Consider the following 25,333-nt stretch of genomic DNA (forward strand, 5'->3'; position numbering starts at 1 on the left):
GGAGACTGATGCTGCATGTGTGAACCTCATGGCAGGCATGTCATGGAACGGACGAGCAGATGTTCGACAATTAACGTTTCCATTGCTTGCCGATTAGAGCGACAAGGGAGATTGAAACGACAAATGTAAAAGTTTGAATGCTTCAGCATTCTGCTCTCCGAGCAGAGGCAGTGAGCACAAACCTCATGGAGGGCAGGCTGCAGGATGGGGCACAAGCTGATGTTTGACTCCATTTCACCAATTAAAGCGACAAGGGAGATGGAAACATTTGAGGCAAACGCTGTAGGTGAGCACTGGCTGCCTGGCTTTTGATAGCTGAGTATTGCACAGCTGCACTACCGTGGAGGGAAGAGCCTGCCGTTGTGCCCGGAGAATGTTGCCCAGGTTTTCTGTGTTTTGGATGTGGACTTGCACTATAGATTTTTTTTGTATGGGGTGGGTCAGGGATTTGGGGGTCAAGGTGCCTGTTCCATTTTTGTTCGTTTTTCATGGGGGAGGGGGCATTTTGTGGTTGATGATGGCGCTGCCGTTCTTTTCTGAACTTTCATGGTTTCATGGCTCTCTGGAAAAGAGGAATTTCAGAGTTGTACACTTTGATAATAAATGAGCCTTTGAACTTCTGAATATACAATCAATGTTCTGGGCCAAGGTCTCTCATCAGGAAGTTGATGGGTCTGAGCTACAACATCAACTGTTTAATCCCCTCCATAGATGCTGCTTGCTTTGTTGAATTCTTCCACAATTTGGTTATGTTGCTAAAATATTATTTCATGTGTATATTTCATTTTCATAGTGTTTTGCCTCTCTCCTTCCTCCTCATCAGCATTAGAAAGGCTTTAGTGAACTAACTTTTCTCAACAGCTCACTCATTAATCCAGTACTAAACATAGTGAATACGACCCAGTCCATCCTGGGAAAGTCCTCCCCACCATTGAGCACATCCACACAGAGCATTGTCATCAGGGACCCTCCCCCCACCCAGGACATGCTCTCTTCTCATTGCTGCCATCAAAAAGAAGGTACAGGAGCCTCAGGACTCACACCATCAGGTTCATGAACAGTTATTACCCCTCAACTATCAGGCTCTTGAACCAGAGGGGATAACTCAGTTTCACTTGCCCTATCATTGAAATATTTCCAGAACCAATGGATTCACTTTCAAGGAGTCTTCATCTCATGTTCTTGATATTTATTGCTTATTTATTGATTATTATTATTTCTTTCTTTTCTGTCTTGGCACAGTTTCTTGTATTTTGCACACTGGTTAAATGCCCAAGTTGGTAGAGTCTTTCATTGACTTTGTATGATCACTCATGCATTATGGATTTATTGAGTATATCCACAAGAAAATGAGTCTCAGAGCTGTATAAGGTTACATATATGTACTTTGATATTAAATTTACTTTGAACTTTATGTGCATGTTATCTGATTTCCTCTCCTCTATATTGAGGAAATAATTTTCTGATTCTCTGTGCCTCATATGAAATAGATGTTATGTGGTTAAAAATCTATCCCATGTAAGATGATAGGGTACCTCCATAACTTCAGATTATGCTTATTATTTGGCTTCACATCAGTCTAACATTGCTTGTTCACTGCATCTCTGTCTCATCAATTCTGTTTAGTTCTGATTCTGCAGATTTAGATAAAATACACTGAAAAAATTGCCTGAGGATAAATATGACTTTATCTTTATATTCTAAGTCATTGGACTGGAACCTGCTGTTAAATGCCGACAGTTCCCCAGTAAATTTTAAATGTTAACAAAGTGCCTCCTCCCCATTCATCTCAGGACATATGGAATTCAAAGCCAGAGAAATGGACAGAGAAGCCTGATGATGGTCATTTCCAGCTGACTCGTCATTACAGTCCAGCTGCACTCATCATTACAGTCCAGCTTCACTCGTCATTACAGTCCAGCTGCACTCGTCATTACAGTCCAGCTGCACTCGTCATTACAGTCCAGCTGCATTCGTCATTACAGTCCAGCTGCACTCGTCATTATAGTCCAGCTGCACTCGTCATTACAGTCCAGCTGCAAAGCACATGTTTACTGTAACACCCTTGCATTCCCACTGAGGAATTGACCCAATCAACCTGGAGCAAAAGCAGTAAGATCCAATGGAGCAGAGGAGTTGTGATGGGCAAGGATACATATGGTGTTCATTTTGTTGATTTTCTTGATTTCTTTTTAAAAATTACTTTTAAATTTCACAAAGACTCAGGAGTTCTACAAATAATGCTGAAATGTCACTGTCTGGTACCTTTTCATAAGTTCTATGTAGAATTCCTGGCATTTCCCAGAAGGCTCAGATCTTTTATTAAATTTAGAAACCACAAGGCCCCCAATCCCCACTTGTTCTTCGTAAGCCAGGAAATACTTCAAAAATGTCACTGTCACAGCCACCTTTGCCATGTAAGGGAAATATTTTCACTTACACCTCTCAGCAGATTTCAATGTGATCCACACCGTCTCCTGCAAGAACGTTCACAGACCGGACAGCCTGCTTACATTTCAGTCAGAACATTTGGCAGGATATATTGTTTCCGTGGCCAGTACCAAACTCCCGCAACAGACACTGTTTTCTCAACTCTGCCCTGGGAAAGGATTATCAAGTGGACAGAGAAAAGGAGTCACGGGTGCATTCAAATTGCAGGATGAACTCCTGGGAATTTCACATGGTTAAGTTCTTGATTAGTCAGGGCATCAAAGGTTACAGGGCGAAGGGAGGAGATTAAGATTGAGAAGGATAATAAATCAGCCATGATGGACGTGATGCTAATTCTATGTCTATGCTTTCTTATGGCATTGCAAGAGCTTAGGGATTGCAGCTCCTCCTATGAAATCAGTATGGAGTAATTCCTGCAGCTGCCCATTACCAGCTCTGGGATTGAACCTGAGATTTCTGACTATGTATACCCCTCTTCTCCAACATCCCTAACATATTTTACTGATGTAACTCTCCCACCGCAACCAAAATAATCCACCTGTAAATGCTGGCTGCTTTCGGAAGGTGGCCAAAGGCTCTTACTGTGAGAAGCTGAGCCTTTTTATCACCATGATAGTGACTGCTTCATCACACCCCTCCACTCCCTGCTCCACAGCCACCCCACATTCCTGGCTGGAGGAGTGTTTACTTTCCTAGAGGATGGACTGTGCTGTGGTTTTCTGTAGGAGAAGATGTATCATCTGTGCATATGTCAAGAAATGCAAGATGAAGAAAGATACTTTTTATTAACTTAGCTTTTTCTCCTGAAACTTCTGTGAGAATGTCGTATCTTGAATTTTTGGAGAGTGATTTGAGAACACTGTAAGCGTGAAATTGTGCTCCCCATGTAGTGGGCTGAGCCTCATCATCCAGATAGAGGATATCCAGTGAAAAGGACAAAGGCCTCAGCAGACAGCCATGGATAGCCCAACTTTAGCCAGAGCGCTCATGGGTAGTGCAATCATAGGTTCACAAGTGGAAGTGGCAAGATAAGCTCAGGAAAATTGCAGAAACAGCATCTCCAGTTCAGGTTTAATTAAGACCATAAGATATAGGAGCAGAATTAGGCCACTCGGCCCATCAAATCTGCTCTGCCACTCCATCGAGGCTGATTTATTATGCCTCTCAACCCCATTCTCTTGCCTTCTCCCTGTAACCTTTGACACTCTGACTAAACAAGAAGCTATCAACCTCTGCTTTAAATGTACCCAATGACTTGTCCTCCATAGCTGTCTGTGACAATGAATTCCACAGATTCACCACCCTCTGGTTCAGGGGCTCACAGACCCTTGCTTAATGATATTGGTCTGCGGCATAAAATAGGTCGGCTTGAGAAATTCCTTTGCATCTCTGTTCTAAATGGGCATCCCTCTATTCTGAGGGATAGAGAGGCGGCCATTTGTTCAAATCCGTTTACTGAGATCTCTTATGAGAGATGCATTATTTCCAAACATGGTATCTCAGGAGATGACTGAGTGAATGACAGAATGATCATTTGACTGAGTCTTTTTATGTTGTATGAACTAGTGAGAGAGATATGAATATGAGGAACATATGAATTGTAGGAAGAAAGGCAATCATAATGTTATTTTTAATAATGGTTCATCTGTCAGGTGTATGTTTCCAGTAAAAAAAAGTTCTGCAGCTGTTCTAATCCTAGTCTAACATTCAAAGTTCAAAGTAAATTTATTGCCAAAGTACATATATCTCACCATACACAACCCTGAGATTCATTTTCCTGAGGGCATACGCAATAAATCCATAGAATAATAACTATAATAGAATCAATGAGTGCAAAAAACAAACTGTACAAATACAAAAAGGAAAAAAAAATAAGCAACAAATATCGAGAACATGAGATGAAATGTCCTTGAAATTGAGTCCATTGGTTATGGGAACATTTCAGGATGGGGTAAGTGAAGTTGAGTGGATTTATTCCCTCTGGTTCAAGCGCCTGATGGTTGAGGAGTAATGACTGTTCCTGAATCTGTTGGTGTGAGTCCTGAGGCTCCTGTACTTTCTTCGTGATGGTAGCAATGAGAAGAGAGAATGTCCTGGGTGGTGGTGTCCCCGATGATGGATGCTGCTTTCCTCAAACAGCACTCCATGTAGATAAACTCGATGATGGGGAGGGCTTTATCTGTGTTGGACTGAGCCATATATGGCAGCAATGATTTAAGGCTGAATGTATCCCAAAATCCTCCAAAGAATTGTCAGTGGAAATAAACAAATTTGTTATTGAAATATTGTATTTTATAATAATCAACTACTTTTTCGGCTTCCAGTAGTTAAATTATGCTTCTAAACGTCCTTGACACAGAATTACTTGACACTATTTGCATTACCAGAGCTGCTACCAAATGCTTCTGGCTAAGCACATCAATTCTGTCTATGCCTTTCAACAAGTTTCCTAAAAGGAAGGGTGCAGGTTTATTTTCCATCGCATGCAAAATGGAAACCTTGCAGCCAAATGAAATGAAAGTCCAGATCAAATGAATAAACGTGTTCTCATAGCTGCTGATTTGTTTTTTGCAGGAGCAAGCAATGCATCTGTGTTCATATTCTGCCAGAAGTAGTGACAATGAAACAGAAGCTGAACTAGAATCAGTGGAGAATGGCACTGGTGGTAACGAATTATTCAACAAACTGACACACAACAAAACTGGTAAACAATTTTAAATACTGGCAGCATTGACCCTAAGCATTTCACAGGTTCTGGGGGTTGGGGGGGGTGCTGAGTTAGTGTTCTTGAGGCATAGAAAATTCCTCCTATTTCTCATTACTGTTTGTGGCCTATTGAATACGTTTCATAATTTATTTTGCCTCATTTACATTAAATAATAGTATGCACATCCACTGAGCATAATGAAAGAACTCTTCATTGCAATGGTGAGATTAAAAAAAAATAGAAGTGTATTAATGAACTGTGACCAGACTAGGAAAATATCTCAGTCTCTTCAAGTATGTAGATTGAGTACCTTCAGCCTTTTCAGTTTCTTTTACATCTTCTTTAATGATATAAGCTACAATAATATAGGCAGCCAGGTTTCTGTGCAAAAATTACATTGTGTTTTTCAATTACATAAGGAACATTCTTCGGAGGGTTTTCAAATGCATCATATCATTGTGAATTTTTCATCAGTACCATGGATACTTTGAACAGGAAGAACAAAGAAACTAACACAAATGCACAATTGTAATGAACACTTAAGAGAGAATAAAGGAACGAAAATACCAAGATAGACAGTATAAAATAGGGTTACTGCCCTCGTGTTGGTGGTTAGGTTGCTTGGATCAAGGAGGTCTTCTGAATCCAAGGGAAGACCCTGATCAATGCTGGTTTTACAATGTAAACTGTTTTTTTTACTGGTTTTACTTGTGTTGCACCATCACAAACACCCACCGACCCCGGTGATCCTGTGATTTCGGTCTCTGAGACTAATGTGAGATCATTCGTCAGGAGGCAGAAGCCACAGAAAACCTCCGGCCCAGATAGGGTACCTGGCCGAGGTACCCTGTTAATACTCAACTGTGTTCAACATCGAGTGTGTGCGACCAGCTCACCAATGAAGCTTCCTGTTCAGGGTGAACCACCTGCAATGCACACTGGGAAATGAAGTTCTTTATTATGTACACACATAATAACACATCTTCCCCCTTTATGAGAGACCCACAGAATACCATGCCTTCATAAACCTGCAAGGAACAATAATCCTTTCCAACAAAGATATCTACATTCTACAGCCAGTCTTTCTTTCACTCGTTAACTTTCAGTCAGTCTCAGAGGTGGTTTAATTATCCTCTTTGATCTGCTATATGTTTCCATAGATGTATTTCTTGTACTTGGTGCATTAATATTTGTGTCTTTTTGAGAACCCTGATCAACAACTTGATTTCTTTCATATCCTTCTGCCAAGATCTGATCTATTTGTCTCTGTTCTTGTTCTTGCTGTGTGACCGTAATTTGCTCCATGTGACCCATAATGGAGCCCTACACTGCATCCATATGATCAGTGAGTCTTTGCACAAGTTCTACATTATTCAGTCTCAATTCACAGAGCTTCTTCTATTGACAGCATATCATAGAGAGCAAATCCTCCTGTTGGTTTGTGTTGAACTGCTGTTATTGTTCTGACCTTAGGGCCTGTGTGGTCTCCCCATCTTCCTTTTTATTTTTCCTCTTCAACTTCAGAGAGGGTTGTGGAGATATTTTTGATTTCCTGTCTTTAACTGAAAACCAATAAGAGGCAGATTTTGAATCAAAGCTGCATGATGTGGAAGCTAGACTGGCGACTTCTTCATTGCGATCACTCTGTTCATCCTGACTGTCATGCTGGTGTAGCTGGTACAGATGTCCAAGGAAGCTGGAGTTCTTGTGCTTCTCTTGCATAACCTCTTCGGAGGTCTCATGGATGCTGGTATGAGTTTCTCGAGTTACATCAGGTAAGGATCCGAGCCCTTCAATCACACTTGTGTACTCTTCCATGACTGTTCAGTGATCATCTTTGGTCTGTGAAGCCACTACGAAAACTCTTTTCACCAGCTTGAGGTTTTCACATGCACTCAGATCTAACATTGGCAGCACTCTTTTTTTCTACAACCAGTAGCTGTGTCTTTAGGTGCTGTCCCTTGTGCTTGAAAGTCACAAAACAACCCCCTTTTAATGAAAAATTTTCTCCAGTATAACCTGCCACTTTTAGCTTCACTGGGTCAATCTTGCTCTTTACTTAGAGAGTCTTGTAATTATTCATGGATAACAGATTCACTTGGGCTCCAGTGGCAAATGTGAATGGAATTACTGTCTCATTCACAGTCACTGGGTATTTTACCAGCACCTGCAGTCTGTAGAGAACCCGTAAAGACTTCCTCCATTTCCTCGTCAACCGTGTGCACCTTTCTCTTGTTAGCCCCAGCTTTGTAGCACTTTGCAAAGTGATTCTTATTTCCACAATAATTGCAGGACTTTCCATAAGCAGGACACATCTTTGGAACGTGACTACCTCCACATTTGCTGTTTGACCCTTCCTTTTTGCTTAACTGTTTCTTTGGGAAATCCCTTGTGCACTACCCCCGTTTTCACCGCATGCGCGGTTGTGTGTGCTCTTTGTACTCGTTAGCCTGTGCTCGTGTGGTCCTTGCAGTCCTACACATACTCACAGCCTTTTCCAGCGTCAAATCTTTTTCACTGAGCAATCTCTCTCTGAGCCCATTTATCTGGGATTCCACAAACTAATCTGTCTCCAACTAGTGAGTCTCTCAAATCTCCAAACTCATAGGACTTACTCGGTGGATGAAGCTCAGCTAAGTATTGGAAGCTAACATCTTGTTTCTGGCCAAAGGAAAAGAACCTGTATCTCTCAAATGTGATGTAATTACTTGGGACAAAATACTCTTCAAATTTTGTCATCAGAGTGTCCAGTGTACAGGCTGTCTCATCATTTTGAAAGCTGTTACAGATGTCCGAAGCATCTTTGCCAATTACATGCAGAAAATAAACACTTTCAACTTTCCATCGGTCCCTCACGCTCCTCAAGCCACTAGATGTACATTGAATCACTGCTGAAGTGCTTTCAGTTATCTATTAAATTGCTGGCAAACTGCATAGGCAAGGGAGAACCTGGGTTATCCATGATGGGAACTCTCAGCTTCTCACCTGTAAATCCAGTGAGTTCTGAACTTGGGTTGTCTTGCCTCGCTGGCTGTCTGACCGTACCTGTTGCTGGCTCTTCTGGCACTTACGCAGCCTTTTTCTCACTCATTCAAGGTACTCATTTACTCTCTATGTTTCGACCTCACGCTGACTTCTGACAGCATGCTATGATTGTTGTTAATAAAGACAAAATTAGCATAGGTAAATGCTAGAACATTTTATTATTCAACTGTGTTCAACACTAAGTGCGTGCAACCAGCTCACCAACAAAGCGTCCTGTTCACAGTGAACCTCCTGCATTGCACACTGGAGAATGAAGTTCTTTATTACGTACACACACTAAAGACCTGTGCTGATCAGCTGGTTGCATTGTTCACCAATGTCTTTAACTTCTCACTTTGACAGTCTGAATTACACACCTGCTTCAAGCAGGCTTCAATTTTCAATTAAATCCGTGCCTAAGAAGAATGTGATAACCAGTCTCAATGACTAACATCCAGTAGCACTTACATCCTCGGTGATGAAGTGCTTTGAGAGATTGGTGATGAAACATATCAATTACCTAAGAAGCAACTTGGATCCTCTCCAATTTGCCCCATCGCAACAGGTCAAAAGCAAAATGCCATTTCATTGGCTCTTCAATCAATCCTAGAACACCTAGACTGTGAAAATGCATACATCAGGATGCTCTCCACTGACTAAAGCTCAGCGTTCAATAGATACTGTCATCCCCTCGAAAAATATAAGTAATATTCAAGACCTTGGTGTAGAGTGTAATAATCGGTTGCATCACAGACTGTTATGGAAACAATAATGCCCTTGTATGAAAGGTCCTACAAAAAAGCAGTGGATACGGCTCTGCTATTACAGAAAAACCCTCCCCACCATTGAACACATCTACAGGAAAACAGTGTTACAGGAAAGCAGCATCCATCATCTCAAGGGGGACCCCACTACCCAGGTCATTATCCTTTTGCCCTGCTGCCATCAGGAAGAAGAAACAGGAGACTCAGGATTCACACCACCAGGTTCAGGAACACTTATTATCCCTCAACCATCAAGCTTTTGAACTAGAGGGGATAATACACTCAACTTTACCCTCTCCTTCACTGAACATTACCTGCTGAACTGCACTCACTTTCAAATTCTTCACCTCATGTTCTCAATATTTATTGCTTATTTATTATTATTTTTTTCTCTTTCACTTTTTTCACAGTTTATTTTCATACATTGGTTGTTGTCTGTCCTGTTGGGTGTAGTCTTTTATTGATTTGATTGTTTCTTATATTTATTGTGTTTGCCAACAAGAATACGAACCTCAGGGTTATATGTGGTGACATATATGTGCTATTTGCTTTGAACTTTGAATTTTGTACAATGGTGCTCAGCCAAGAGGAACAACCACAATTTTTATATAATTCAAGTACTGACCCTTAACTCTCAGTTTACTTGCAGAAAAAACTATAGCTCCATATTTGTGTCACCAACTTAGTTGTCATTTCCTGACTTTCAGGAAGTCAATGGCAACATATTGACAAACGATCATGCTTTGGAAACGAGCCGAGAGTTTTTACTTTTTACCAGCCAAACCTATATGTGCATTATGGAAAGGACATGCCACAATTCATTGTGAAGCAGTTACATGGTGACTTCAATAAGGATGAAAATGTTGATGATATTCCAAGTGTAAGTATGTGCTTTAATTAAATAGTTTTGTTCATTTGTCAACTAATTTGAAAGATTTCTAGCTTAAACCCATTTCTAGAGGTGCCAATCAGTTATGACATTGCCTATCAATATGAAACAGATCACATCATCTTTAAATTAATCTGCTGGGAAAAATCAGAATGTTAAAAGGTAAAAGTAAGGATATTCTATTATATTTTTAATTGCAAACACATTCTATAATGTAAGTGAGTGATTAACAACATTGGTGATTTTTTTTTTAATTAATCATCAGTTTTTGTTTAAACTCCAAATATTGACTGTGTTGACGTCTAAACATTTAGTGGACCCAGAATACTTCTGGGCCTGGTGGTCCAGGAGGGGTGCTTGAAAGGAGAGTCTAAACCAGGAAATGGAATGGAGACTTGGTGGCAGTGTGGATCTCGGAGGGGTGGAGTGTCTGAAGCATTAAACAAGTTCTGACCATCAGGGGAATGCAGGAGCCTGGAATTGATGACCTAGAAGAATCTAAAGGCAGGGTATGGCTTAAGCTTGGGCCTTATTGTTGGAAAGTGTATGGTCATGCACTTTGGTGTAAGAAATAAATGGGCAGATTATTATTTAGATGGGGAGAGATTTCAAAATGCAGAGGTTCAAAGAAATTTGGAAGTCCTTGTGCAGGATACCCTAAAGGTTAACCTACAGGTTAAGTCAGTGGTGCAGAAGGCGAGTGCAATGTTGGTATTCATTTCTGAAATGTGAGAGCAGGAATGTGATATTGAGGCTTTATAAGGCACTCATGAGACCACACTTGGAGTATTGTGTGCAGTTTTGAGCTCCTTATTCTAAAAAGGATATACTGATACTGGGGAGGGTTCAGAGAGATTCATGAGAATGATTCCAGGAATGAAAGGGTTACTGTATGAGGAATGTCTGACAGCTCTTGGGCTGTATTCCCTGGAGTTCAGCAGAATGAAGGGGGGGATCTCATAGAAACATTCCAAATTTTAAAAGGTCTGAACAGATTAGATATGGCAAAATTATTTCCCATGGTAGGGGAGTCTAGGACAGGAGGGCACGACTTCAGGATTTAGTCAGAGGGTGGTATATCTGTGGAATTTGTGGCCATGAGAGGCTGTGGAGTCCAAGACACTGGGGGTATTTAAGACAGAAATAGATAGGTTCTTGATTAGGCAGGGCATCAAAGGGTATGGGGAAAAGGCAGGGGAGTGGGGATGACTGGAAGAATCGGATCAGCCCATGACTGAATAGCGGAGCAGACTCGATGGGCCAAATGGCCTACTTCTGCTCCTATATATTATGGACTTATGGTAAAGGGACCAAGACTGGAGGTCTCTGCCATTCTGAGCAGGGGCAAGAGTAGCATGAATGTAAGTATGGGACTAAATGAATTAGTAATTTTCTACTTTATTAAATCTTCATGACCTGGTTATGCCCAACATTGATCCCTTAAGGGACAATTCTATATAATTACCCAGTGATGCTCCAAAGGAGATGTTACATTGGGAATGATATTACTCTAACATGCAAATCCTGTCAGGTGACCAAGGGTGAATGACTGGGAAGTGTTGGGTTGAATTTACAGAATAATCCGAAACAACCAGAAAATAATTGTTAATTGTGTTTCACTTTGTGGAAGAGTAAATTACGAATCACATAATACACCAAAAACTCCAATATGTGGTTCAATTTCTTAGCCATGTACTTCAAGTGGGTCACATGTAAATTAAGTGGCATTTCATTTCTCATTCCTCTGGCTGTTCCGTATCTTCTCATGAAAGAAAACTGTTTCTCTGAAATGAAGCAGGAATTTGATCATAGAAACATAGAAACCCTACAGCACAATCCAGACCCTTTGGTTAACAAAATTCTGCCGAACATGTACTTACTTTAGTAATTGCCTGGGTTTACCCATAGCCCTCTGTTTTTCTAAGCTTCATGTACCTGTCCAGGAGTCTCTCAAAAGACCCTATCGTATCTGCCTCCACCACCATCGCTGGCAGCACATTCCACACACACCTACCACTCTCCGCATAAAAAACCTACTCCTGACATTTCCCCTGTACCTACTTCCAAGCGCCTTAAAATGGTGCCCTCTCATGATAGCATTGCAGCGCTGGGAAAAAGCCACACGATCAATACCTCTCATCGTCTTATACACCTCTATCAGGTCACCTCTCATCCTCCATCATTTCAAGGAGAGAAGGCCGAGTTCACTCAACCTATTCTCATAAGGCATTTTTCTCCAATCCAGGCAATGTTCTTGTAAATCTCCTCTGCACCCTTTCTATGGCTTCCACATCCTTTCTGTAGTGAGGCGACCAGAACTGAGCACAGTACTCCAAGTGGGATCTGACCAGGGTCCTATATAGCTGCAACATTACCTCTCGGCTTCTAAATTCAATTCCATGATTGATGAAGGCCAATACACCGTACGCCTTCTTAACCACAGAGTCAACTTGCGCAGCAGCTTTGAGTGTCCTATGGACTCGGACCCCAAGATCCCTCTGATCCTCCACACTGCCAAGTGTCTTACCATTAATATTATATTCTGCCATCATATCAAATCATCTATGGATCGAGTAAACATAAAGCTTTCAGAGAGACAAATCTTCAACTTTATGGAACTAACGATTTCGAGGCACGACTGGCAAAGCAAGTGGATGTCCGTGAATTAGACCGACAGGAAGGAATTAAAAGACGACAGATTTTTCCTCAGCGGTTTGCTCGAGGCACGACTGCGCAACCCTGTGGATGTCCATGAGTTAGACCTGCGGGATTTTAAAGAAGACAGCTTTATAGAGCAGGCATCAGGGTAGAGGCAGGCAGAATAGAAGGGCTTTGGTTCAATGGGGCTTCAGACAACGGTTCGAGACAAGGTAAGCTACTTGTGAGGAATAGGGAGTATGTCTGTGAGGCCAGTGTTCTGTACGGGGTGTCAGATGTGGGATGTCCGGAAGAATCCCCGCCTTCTGGATGGTTGCATCTGCACCAGGTGTGTTGAGCTGCAGCTCCTTTGGGACTGGGTTAGGGAATTGGAGATGAAGCTTGATGACCTTCGACTAGTCAGTGAGAATGAGGAGGTGATAGAGAGGAGCTATAGGCAGGTAGTCACACCAGGGCCTCGGGAGACAGATAAGTGGGTAACAGTCAGGAGAGGGAAGGGCAAGAGTCAGATAGCAGATGGTGCCCCTGTGGCTGTCCCCCTTCACAATAAGAACTCTGGATTGAGTACTGTCTGGGGTGGGGGTGGGGAGATGACCTCACTGGGGGAAGCAACAGTGGCTGCATCTCTGGCACAGAGTCCGGCCCAGTGGCTCAGAAGGGTAGGGAAAGGAAAAGGAAGGCAGTAGTGATAGGGGACTCCATAGTTAGGGGGTTAGACAGGCGATTCTATGGACACACGAAAGAAATATTGATGGTTGTTTACCTCCCGGGTGCCAGGGTCTGGGATGTTTCAGATCATGTCCATGATATCCTGAAGTGGAAAGATGAACAGCCAGAGGTGGTAGTACCTATTGGTACCAATGACATGGATAGAAAAAGGGAGAAGGTCTTGAAAACAGACTACAGGGAGTTAGGAAGGAAGTTGAGAAGCAGGACCACAAAGGTAGGAATCTCAGGATTACTGCCTGTGCCACACAACAGTGAGTATAGGAATAGAATGAGGTGGAGGATAAATGCGTGTCTGAGGGATTGGAGCAGGAGGCAGGGAGTCAGATTGTTCAGGCTATTGGGGAGAGTTTAAACCTGAATTGCGGGGGGTGGGGGGGATAGGGGTGGTGTGGGAACGGAACTGAAGAGATTGAGGAAGGGGTGGCTGGGTCACAAATAGAGAAAGCTTGGAGACAGTGTGAGAGAGAGGATAGGCAGGTGATAGAGAAGGGACACGCTCGGACCGAAGGTTTGAGATGCGTCTATATTAGTGCAAGAATCATCATGAACAAAGCAGATGGGCTTAGAGCATGAATCAATACTTGGAATTATGACGTTGTGGCCATTACAGAGACTTGGATGGCTCAGGGACAGGAATGGTTACTTCGAGTGCCAGGCTTTAGATGTTTCAGAAAGGACAGAGAGGGAGGCAAAAGAGGTGGAGTCGTGGCACTGTTGATCAGAGATAGTGTCATGGCTGCAGTAAAGGAGGAAGTAATTGGGGGATTGTCTACTGACTCCTTGTGGGTGGAAGTTAGGAACAGGAAGGGATCAATAACTCTAGTGGAATTTTTCTACAGACCACCCAACAGTAACAGGGACATTGAGGAACAGATAGGTAGACAGATTCTGGAAAGATGTAGTAATAATAGGGTCATCATGCTGGGAGATTTTAATTTCCCCAGTATTGATTGGCATCTCCCTAGAGCAAGGGGTTTAGATGGGGTGAAGTTTATTAGGTGTGTTCAGGAAGGTTTCTTGACACAACATGTAGATACGCCCACAAGAGGAGAGGCCGTACATGATCTGGTATTGGGAAATGAACCTGGTCAGGTGTCAGATCTCTCAGTGGAGAGCATTTTGGAGATAGTGATCATAATTCTATCTCCTTTGCCATAGCATTGGAGAGGGATAGGAACAGACAAGTTAGGAAAGCATTTAATTGGAGTAAGGGGAATTATGAAGCTATCAGGCAGGAACTTGGAAGCATAAATTGGGAACAGATGTTCTCAGAGAAATGTAAGGCAGAAATGTGGCAAATGTTCAGGGTATATTTGTGTGGAGTTCTGCACAGGTACATTCCAATGAGAAAGAGAAAGGATGGCAGGGTACAGGAACCGTGGTGTACAAAGGCTGTTGTAAATCTAGTCAAGAGGAAAAGAAGAACTTGCGAAAGTTTCAATAAACTAAGTAATGTTAGAGATCTAGAAGATTATAAGGGCATAAGAATGAAATTAGGAGAGCCAGAAGGGGCCATGAGAAAGCCTTGGTGCACAGGATTAAGGAAAACCCCAAGGCATTCTACAAGTATGTGAAGAGCAAGAGGATAAGATATGAGAGAATAAGACCAATCTAGTGTGACAGTGGAAAAGTGTGTATGGAACTGGAGGAGATAGCAGAGGTACTTAATGAGTACTTTGCTTCAGTATTCACTACAGAAAAGGATCTTGGCAATCGTAGGGATGAATTACAACAGACTGAAAAGCTTGAGCATGTAGATATTAAAAAAGGCGATGTGCTGGGGTTTTTGGATAGCATCAAGTTGGATAAGTTGCCGGGACTGAATGAGATGTACTCCAGGCTACTGTGGGAGGCGAGAGAGGAGATTGCTGAGTCTCTGGTGATGATCTTTACATCATCAATGGGGACAGGAGAGGTTCTGGAGGATTGGAGGGTTGTGGATGTTGTTCCATTATTCAAGAAAGGGAGTAGGGATAGCCCAGGAAACTATAGACCAGTGAGTCTTACTTCAGTGGTTCGTAAGTTGATGGAGAAGATCCTGAGAGGCAGGATTTATGAACATTTGGAGAGGCATAATATGATTAGGAGTAGTCAGCATGGCTTTCGCAAAGGCAGGTCATGTCTTACGAGCCTGACTGAATTTCTTGAAGATGTGACTAAACAAATTGATGAAGGTAGAGCAGTAGATGTTGTGTATATGGATTTCAGTTAGGAATTGATAAGGTTGCAAGGCTTATTGAGAAAGTAAGGAGGCATGGGATCCAAGGGGACATTGCTTTGTGGATCCAGAACTGGCTTGCCCACAGAAGGCAAAGTGTGGTTATAAACGGATCATATTCTGCATGGAGGCCAGTGACCAGTGGTGTGCCTCAGGGATCTGTTTTGGGACTCTTACTCTTTGTGATTTCTATAAGTGACCTGGATAATGAAGTGCAGGGATGGGTTAGTAAATTTGCCGATGACATAAAGGTTGGGGGTGTTGTGGATAGTGTGGAAGGCTGTCAGAAGTTAGAGCAGGACATTGATAAGATGCAAAACTGGGCTGAAAAGTGGCAGATAGAGTTCTACCCAGATAAGTGTGAGGTGATTCATTTTGGTAGGTCAAATATGATGGCAGAATATAGTAATAATGGTAAGGCTCTTGGCTATGTGGAAAATCAAAGGGATCTTGGGGTCCAAGTCGATAGAACACTCAAATCAGCTGCACTGGTTAACTCTGTGGTTAAGAAGGCATATGGTGTATTGGCCTTGAACTGTGGGATTTAGTTTAAGAGCCAAGAGGTAATGTTGCAGCTATATAGGACCCTAGTCAGACCCAATTTGGAGTACTGTGCTCAGCTCTGGTCACCTCACTACAGGAAGGATGTGGAAACTGTAGAAAGGGTGCAGAGGAGAGTTACAAGGATGTTGCCTGGATTGGGGAGCCTGCCTTATGAGAATAGGTTGAGTGAAATCAGCCTTTTCTCCTTAGAGCGATAGAGGATGAGAGGTGACCTGATAGAGGTGTACAAGATGATGAGAGGCATTGATTGTGTGGATAGTCAGAGGCTTTTTCCCAGGGCTGAAATGGCTAACAGAAGAGGTCACAATTTTAAGGTGCTTGGACGTAGGTACAGAGGAGATGTCAGGGGTAAGTTTTTTACACAGAGAGTGGTGAGTGTGTGGAATGGGCTGTCGGCGACGTTGGAGGAGGTGGATACGATAGGGTCTTTTTAGAGACTCCTGGATAGGTACATGCAGCTTAGAAAAACAGAGGGCTATGGGTAACCCTAGGTAATTTCTAAAGCAAGTACATGTTCGGCACAGCATCGTGGGCTGAAGAGCCTGTATTGTGCTGTAGGTTTTCCATGTTCTTATAAGAACCTTTAGAATTGCAAGATATCCCAAATTACAATAATGAGGCTATGCAATAAAACAGCAACAAATCACAAAATATTTAAGAGAGATAAGCAAAATATTCTTTAGAGAAATCTTAACCTATATTTTGAAGGTGGAAATAGTAGTAGAACACCGATATTTATGGAGAGAATTCCAGTAGTTAGGGCGTTGTTCATTGAGTTCGCTCAGTGGCAATATTATTAGCTACCTCCTGAACCTAATAAAGCGGGCACAGAGATTATGTTTCTGGTCTCATATTGGTTTAGCCCATCCACTTCAAGGCTCAACGTGTTGTACGTTCAAAGATGCTTTTCTACACATCACTGTTGTAAATGAGTTATCATTTGAGTTACTGTCACCTGGCTATCAACTTGAACCAGTCTGGCCAGTCACCTCTGACCTCTCTCATCAGCAAGGCATGATCATCCACAGAACTGCTGCTCAGTGGATGCCTTTTTTTTGGTTTTTCACACCATTCTCTGTAAATTCTAGAGACTGTTGTGCATAAAAATCCCAGGTCATCAGTTTCTGAGATATTCAAACCTCCCCTCTGGAACCAAAATTTTTCCTCAGTAAAATTCACCTTGATGAAATGTCTTCCTCATTCTGATGTTTGATCTGAACAACAACTGAATCTCTTGACCATGTCTGTATGCTTTTATGCATTGAGTTGCTGCCAAGTGATTGGTTGATTAGATATTTGTATTAAGGAGTCAGTGTACTTGTGTACCTAATAAAGCAGCCACTGAGTGTACCCTTAGCAATGTAAGAGATCTCAAGCTGCTTCAGAATCAGAATCAGCTTTAAGATCACTGGCATATTTCATGAAATTTGTTGTCTTTATAGCAGCAGTATATTGCAATAACTAATAATAGGAGAAAAACTATGAATTTCAGTAAGTATAGATAAATATTAAATAGTTAACTTAAATAAATAGTGCAAAGAAATAGAAATAAAAAGTCATGAGGTAGTGTTCGTAAGTTCAATGTCCATTCAGAAATCAGATGGCAAAGGGGTAGAAGCTGTTCCTGAATCACTGAGTGTGTGCCTTCAGGCTTCTGTACCTCTTTCCTGAAGGTAACATTGAGAAATACACATAATCTGAGTGATGAGGGTCCTTTATAATGGACGTGCTCCTTCAAGATGTCCTGAATACTGTGGAGGTTAGTTCCCATAGTGGGGTTGACTAAGTTTATAATACTCTGGAACTGATTTTGTTCCTGTGCTGTATAAACCACATCCCCCCACCCCACTCCCCCACAATACTGGACAGAAATGTGAGCAGTTGGAATGCTCCCCACATCACATCTGCAGAAATCAGCTTCAATGAGCCTATGAAATTAAGTGATGTGAAATCACAAAATAGTGAAGACATAGAAACAAAATATTGTTTAGAGAGAGAGAGAGAGAGAGAGAGAGAGGTTTTAATGCATATTTTGAAAGGAAATAGTAATAAATATAAATATTTATGGAGGGAATTCCAGTATAGGGCCTTGGCAGCTGAATATATAGTTGTCAATTGTAGAGCAATTAAATTTGACAATGCTGCAGAGGGTTGTAAAGCTGGATGAGACTGCAACAATTCCAGGGACATACAGTATGTGAGAAGGTACATAAAAGCACTTGGAAACAATGGATGACATTTTAAAATGAAGGCAGTAGATATCAGAAGGCAGCACTAAAATATAGGTAAACTGTAAAATCTCTGCTCTCACAGAATGCTGGAGGAACTCAACAAATCGTGCAGCATCTATGAAAATGAATAAACAGTCGACATTTCAGGCCGATACTCTTCTTTATGTTTATTCATTTCTGTAGATATTGCCTGATCTGCTGAGTTCCTCTAGAAACTTGTTTCTGTTGCTTTGGACTTCTAGGACCTGCAGAATTTTTCATGTTTATAAATCTTTACTCTGTTTAATACTGTATATAGCTGAGCTTTTATTTGACAATGAGAACCTTGACCATTATCATTCCTTTCAGTAATCAAATGGTTAATTTTTTGTCAAAATTTTAATCTCTGTTTGCCAAACTGGAACTCAGGACTCATACAGTAGACTGTTAATGATGTATAATGAAGAATGGCAAGCAGTGACATTAAGGAAATGTATTCATTTATGCTAAAAAGGATATTGTTGAACTGTAGTCACATAGATAGGCTGTATTTCTAAGAATATTAACCATGGATGTTTTTAATGAATCAGTATAATATTTCTAACTACAAATCTCAGAATATTCAGCAAATTTAAGATTAAGAAATAAAGGGAAAAATGTCTTACTATCTTTCCTTTCACTTAGTCCTGATGAAGGGTCTCGGCCCGAAACGTCGACAGTGCTTCTCTTTATAGATGCTGCCTGGCCTGCTGTGTTCCACCAGCATTTTGTGTGTGTTGTTTGAATTTCCAGCATCTGCAAATTTCCTCGTGAAAGGAAAAATGATTTATGTTGGAAATTAACATTATCCAAATCACTGGTTGTTTTTAATTCAACATTGTTATTAAAAAATTTGTAAAAGTCAGTTAAAGAAATTAGTGCAATTATTTATACAATGAGAAAGGCATGGCAGGAGGTAATGCGTAACTTGTCTTCTAGAACCTTCTGACATTACTGTCAGACTTATTTATACAAAATGCCACTAAGCTTGAATGGAAGATTATTTTTTCTTTCTCTCAACCAACTTTAGGTTGACTTAAGGGACTATCAAAATGAATTATTATTTACAATTATTACAGGTTTAACTGGGCAAATTCACCACCTGATCACATTACAAATCAATATATAAGTTTGCTGATGACACCACAATTGTAGGCCGTATTTTGGGTAATGATGAATCTGAATACAGAGAGGAAATTAAGAACCTGGTGGCATGGTGCAAAGACAATAACCTATCCCTCAACATCAGCAAGACGAAGGAATTGGTTGTTGACTTCAGAAGGAGTAGCGGACCGCACAGCACCATCTACATCGGTGGTGCACAGGTGGAACAGGTCAAAAGCTTTAAGTTCCTCTGGGTGAATGTCACAAATGACCTGACCAAGCAGAGTCCACTGCCAAGAAGGCCCACCAGCACCTTTACTTCCTGAGAAAGCTGAAGAAATTTGGCCTGTCCCCTAAAACCCTCACTAATTTTTACAGGTGCACCGTAGAAAGCATTCTTCTAGGGTGCACCAAAACCTGGTATGGAAGTTGTCCTGTCCAAGAGCGGAAGAAGCTGCAGAAGATCGTGAACATAGCCCAGCACATCACACAAATTAATCTTCCATCCTTGGACTCACTTTACACCGCACGTTGTCAGAGCAGTGCTGCCAGGATAATCAAGGACGTGACCCACCTAGCCAACACACTTTTTGTCCCTCTTCCCTCCAGGAGAAAGTTCAGGAGTTTGAAGATTCATATGGCCAGATTTGGGAACAGCTTCTTTCCAACTGTGATAAGACTGCTGAACAGATCCTGACCCGGATCTGGGCCGTACCTTCCAAATATCCGGACCTGACTTGCACTACCTTACTTCCCCTTTTCTATTTTCTAATTGTGATTTATAATTTAAATTTTTATTATACTTACTTCAATTTGTACTTCAGGGAGCACGAAGTGCAGAATCAAATAGCGCTGTGATGATTGTATGCTCTAGTATCAATTGTTTGGTGACAATAAAGTAAATCCTTCTGAAAATTACCAGTGACCTAAAATTGGTAGTTTTCTAACTGACCTGCAGGATTTGTGTAACTGTTTTTCCAACAGAATGTGAATATATTGATCCTTTTTTATTGCAGATTAATTAACAGAAATCATCTTTTTTTAAGAAAGCCTCAGTATTTAATATAACTTCAGCCCACAGATTCTTTTCTCACAGATTTTTTAGATAGTTAAGAAGTTGTGCTATAAAAAGGAAATTAATTACATGAATATTGTCTGTAATACACTAGTTCTGCGATACACAATAGATTTGCCTATCAGTATTTAACTTCCAGAATGACAAATGGGAAATCTGACCATGAAAGGATATTGGTTCTGAAGCATTTTCACACAATCCAACACAACAAGTGTTCTCAGTAATAATTTGTTCAATGCAGAAATATGATATTTAAGTTGAACTTGTATGTTCAGAACATTAAGATTACAAAAAAAATCAAAGCTCTAATGATGGCTGCGTGATTATGATAGAAATGTTTTTTAAGCATGTACGTTACATATTCTGCCATTGTTATCTATAACTATAGCTTTTGCTAATCAAACAACATTTCATTATTCACTGATAGGAATGGAGATATTTAGGAATGAAAATCTGTAACTAAAACAAGAAGTTAGTATGTTTTCCTTATTCAGAAAGTGTATCAGGAGGCATAATAGTGGCATTAATGAGATGGTGGTGACAGTGTTGTAATGTGAACAAATTCAATGGACAGGCACAGCTGGTCAGTAGTCTTTTATTCAACAAAATGAAACACTCTTTGTCCCAATGTTACATGACATGCTAATGATCAAAGGACAATTCTATATTTACAATGCATCTACGTTGCTTCCTTTGAATTACATATAATTTTCAGACCTCTTTCTTCATACCCACATTCCAGACACTCAAACTGAAAATTAAGTCAGCTTTGTCTCATACTTCAATTAACTGCAGTTCACCCCCACACTTCAGACACCCAAAATGAATGTTAATCAGTATTGTCCAGTTTTTAGATTACTGTATCTGCTTTCCACTGCTCTAGAGCCTTATTGTCCAGGGCTGCGTTTTGAATTTAATCTACAGTCTGTGTTCAGGTCTAAAGATTGTTTGACAAGGTTAATATTTTGCTTTTTAGTCTAACTCCCAAATACTCCCTAGCAGTTGTGGTGAGGAGATGGAAAGAAGGAAGTCACCACTTCACATTTCATTAAAATTTTTCAATCTAGGTCACCAAATTTAGTACCATATCCATTCATTGACAGAAATTTGCTAGCTACCATTTTGATTTAGACAATTTTGATTGGTTGTGTCTCCCAAATGATACAGGCATGCAAGATGCTGTCGACAGCTGATCTAGACCATTAAAAACAGAGAAGTCCAAATTTGCACAGCCCCTGCTCTATTTAGCATTACTGAAGTATTGTGTCTCCTAACTAGCAATAATTAAACAGATTGCTCAAAGCCACTTAATAAAGTGACCAATTGCCTATATATATAATGTGACCTCAGGAGAAACAAGTACTTCTTCTGGGTCCACTTTTGGCTACCAACATGTTCCATAATCTTCCTAATCATTTCTACCTTCCTTCTAGATCTCAGTTGGACACCTGAGCACTTCAAACCAATAACCCTCCAGATGGCCTATTTAAAAGCAAATTGAATTTCTCTGTACATTCCCCAACATGGCATTTTTATAAAGAGCAATTCATGTATTATCTGAGCATACCCCAAAGGCATAAAGCAGTCAGAGAAAAATTTTACAAGCCAGAATTATTAATGATATCAGAAGCACTTTTTTTCTTGCCACCACCACCCAATTCACAGAGTGAACGGAGCAGAAGAAAGAGGGTTTTTTCTTTGTTAATTGCACTGAAGTTATTCCATTAAGCAACAAGCAGCATTGAAAGCCAAATCACATTGTGCAAATCCGTGAAATAAGTGCCCTGCACTGGTTTAAAGGCTAAATACTATCTGGTTTCTGTTAATATTGCTATTGTTCTACAAATTGCCTTCAATCTATATGTGGCATGAATTGGAAGTGTGGGATTTTCAGCATTAAAGTATAATTTCAGTATGCTGCCTGACCTGCTGAGCGCCGTGTGTTGCTCTGAATTTCCAGCATCTACATTCCTGATGAAGAGTCTGTACTTAAAACTTTACCTGTACTCTTTTCCTGACCTGCTGACTTCCTCCAGAGTTTTGTTTCTATTGCTTGGATGTCGTTACTCCAACCTGAGTGTGGCCTCATTGCAACCGTAGAGGTGGCCATGGATGGCCATATCAGAATGGGAATGGGAAGTGGAATTAAAATGGGTGGCCACTGGGAGATCCCATACCTTCTGGTGGACGGAGCACAGGTGCTTCATGAAGCGGTCTGTCAATCTACATCAGGTTTCACCGAAATGCAGGAGGCAACACTGGGAACACCAGACACAGTAGATGACCCCAACAGACTCACAGGTGAAGTGTCACCTCACCTGCAAGGTTGAGAGCAGGGAATGGTAGTGAGGAAGGAAGTGTAGGGGCAGGTGTAGCATTTGCTCTGCTTGGAAGGATAAGTGTCAGGAGAGAGATCAGTGGGGAGGGACAAATGGATAAGGGAGTCGCGTAAGAAGTGATCCCTGCGGAAGACAGGAAGTTGGAGGGGAAGGAAAGATGTGCTTAGTGGTGGGATCTCATCGGAGATGGTGGAAGTTTTGGAGAATTATATGCTAGACCCTCCTCTCCCCCCACCTTTTAAATCTACTCCTTACCTTTCTTTCACCTGCAAGATCATTTGGGTTCTCTCACTCTTGACCTGGCAAACTGGTAGGAAGTTTGCAAACCAGAGTCTTCTGAATGTTTTTGATGTGTATAAGGAAAGCATCTGGGAATGTTATTAGCTGTATATGCTGCCAGTCAGCAGAGATCAAGTGGTAGGCTTTATCTCCATGTTCAAAAGGGTGCTTTATGGTTGGATGGCCAAAGAAGCATCAAATTCCGGATGATAGGACTTAGACCTGCTGAATTGTGACATCACTGAAGTCATGGTATTGTGCAAATTCAATGATATTTTTTCAAATAAAATCATGTTCTGATGTTTGATGTAACCTACAGTACTTCGGAGTGCAAAATAATGGTACATTCTCTTACTCAGTCAAGCAGCCAGTTCTAATGATCTGACTGTATATTGGAATATTTCATCCATGTGCTTTTGTCCCCTTCAAACAACTAACACCTTTTGTTTCTCTGATAGCTATTAATGTATATGAAATTCCTTTGCTATGTACGTAGCTAGAAACTGCTTACATTGATCACAAACAGATGACTCTCCTTGTCCTCATTTGTTAGAGAGCAATAAATCATTTCTGAAGTCCTCAAAAGATAGGAATCTGATTGAGCAATTTCCACTATCTTCTCTATCATGTGCAATCGCAAAACTATTCAATTTTGGTTCAATATAAATCCATCTTTTAGTCCTTCTCTCATATTGAAATATTGCTCAATTTGAGAGGATACCTCTGTTCCATCAGGTGATCTCTTTCTACAACTTCAAATCCTAACCTATCACAGTAACAATCAAAAGGTGATAACTTGTTCCTAGAATGGAATATGAGAAGTAGAATATTAAAATTTGATTTGTCTCTTCTCTTAACAATTCTGAAATAATCCTCATCACTTATGAAAGCAGTAGGTCAAGTCAAATTTATTGTTATTTAACTACATATATAACGTATATAACCATCTAATGGACAGTGCCTATGAAAAGTATTCACCCCTCCTGGAAGATATTGTGCTTATTGTTTTACAACATTCAATCACAGTGAACTTAATTTGGCTTTTTTGACACTGATCATATGGAAAAGACTTTTGTGTCAAACTGAAAACAGATCTCCACCAAGTGATCTAAATTAATTACAAATATCAACACACAAAATAATTGATTGTATGAGTATTCATCCCCCTTTAATATGACACTTCAAATCACCACTGGTCCAGCCACTTGATTTTAGAAGTTACATAATTACTTTTTGGAAACTTGTGTGCTGTCAAGGTGTTTCTTCAATTGATGGTAGTAAAATTACGCCTGTATCTGGAAGGTCCAACTGCTGGTGAATCAGTATCCTGGCAAAAACTGCACCATGAAGACAAAAGAACCCTGCAAGCAATTCCGCGAAAAGGTTATTGAAAAGCACAAGTCAGGAGATGGATATAAGAAAATTTCCAAGTCATTGAATATCCCTTGGAGATAATCAATATTCAACAACTGCAAAGAATATGGCACAGTTGTAAATCTGCCTAGAGCAGACTGTCCTTAAAAACTAAGCGATCGTGCAAGATGGGACCAAGAGACATATTACAACTCTGGAGGAGTGACAAGCTTCATTGGATGAGATGGGAGAGACTGTGCATTCAACTGTGGTCTGGGTACTTCACTAGTCGCACCTTTGTGGGAGAGTGGTAAGGAGAAAGCCATTGCTGAAAAAAACTCAAATGAAATCTCAGCTAGAGTTTGCCAGAAGGCATGTGGGAGACTCTGAAGTCAGCTGGAAGAAGGTTCTATGATCTGATGAAACCAAAATTGAACTTTTTGGTCATCAGACTAAACACTAGATTTGGCATAAGCCAAACACCACACATCATCAAAAGCAGACTATCCCCACCATGAAGCATGATGGCTACATTAAGCTGTGGGATTGCTTCACTGCAGCAGGCCCTGGAAGGCTTGTGAAGGTAGAGGGTAAAATGAATTCAGCAAAATACAGGGAAATCCTGATGCAGTCTGCAAGAGAACTGCAACATGGGAGAAGACTTGTTTTCCAGCAAGACAATGACCCCAAGCATAAAGCCAAAGCTACACAGGAATAGATTAAGAACAACAAAGTGGCCAAGCCAGTGTCCAGACCTCAATCCAATAGAGAATTTGTGCCTGGACTTGAAAAGGGCAGTTCACTCATGATCCCCATGCTGTCTAACAGATCTTGAGCAGTTTTGTAAAGAAGAATAGAGAAAAATTGCAGTGTCCAGTTGTGCAAAGCTGATAGAGGCCTATCCACACAAACTCAAGGCTGCAATTGCTG

At 40.9% G+C, this 25,333-nt stretch overlaps 1 protein-coding gene across 17 annotated transcripts in view; it reads left to right on the forward strand.

The window, feature by feature from the left end:
* The window catches only part of nckap5l (NCK-associated protein 5-like), a 954,759-nt gene that overhangs the window by 885,645 nt on the left and 43,781 nt on the right, over positions 1-25,333 (forward strand). For 13 of the 17 annotated variants that reach the window (XR_009511536.1, XR_009511537.1, XR_009511538.1 and 10 more), the window contains 2 exons: positions 5,026-5,155; positions 9,654-9,826. The exons of 1 other annotated variant lie outside the window; for it this stretch is intronic. Coding sequence is in view for 13 of the 16 variants with exons in the window: in XM_059966283.1 (XP_059822266.1) it covers positions 5,026-5,155; positions 9,654-9,826 (303 nt within the window). In the remaining 3 variants the exon portion in view is untranslated. 3 more of the 17 variants (XM_059966288.1, XM_059966292.1, XM_059966294.1) reach the window with 3 other exon arrangements.

Source organism: Hypanus sabinus, chromosome 4 (genome assembly GCF_030144855.1).
Source record: "Hypanus sabinus isolate sHypSab1 chromosome 4, sHypSab1.hap1, whole genome shotgun sequence".
Taxonomy (NCBI): Eukaryota; Metazoa; Chordata; class Chondrichthyes; order Myliobatiformes; family Dasyatidae; genus Hypanus; species Hypanus sabinus.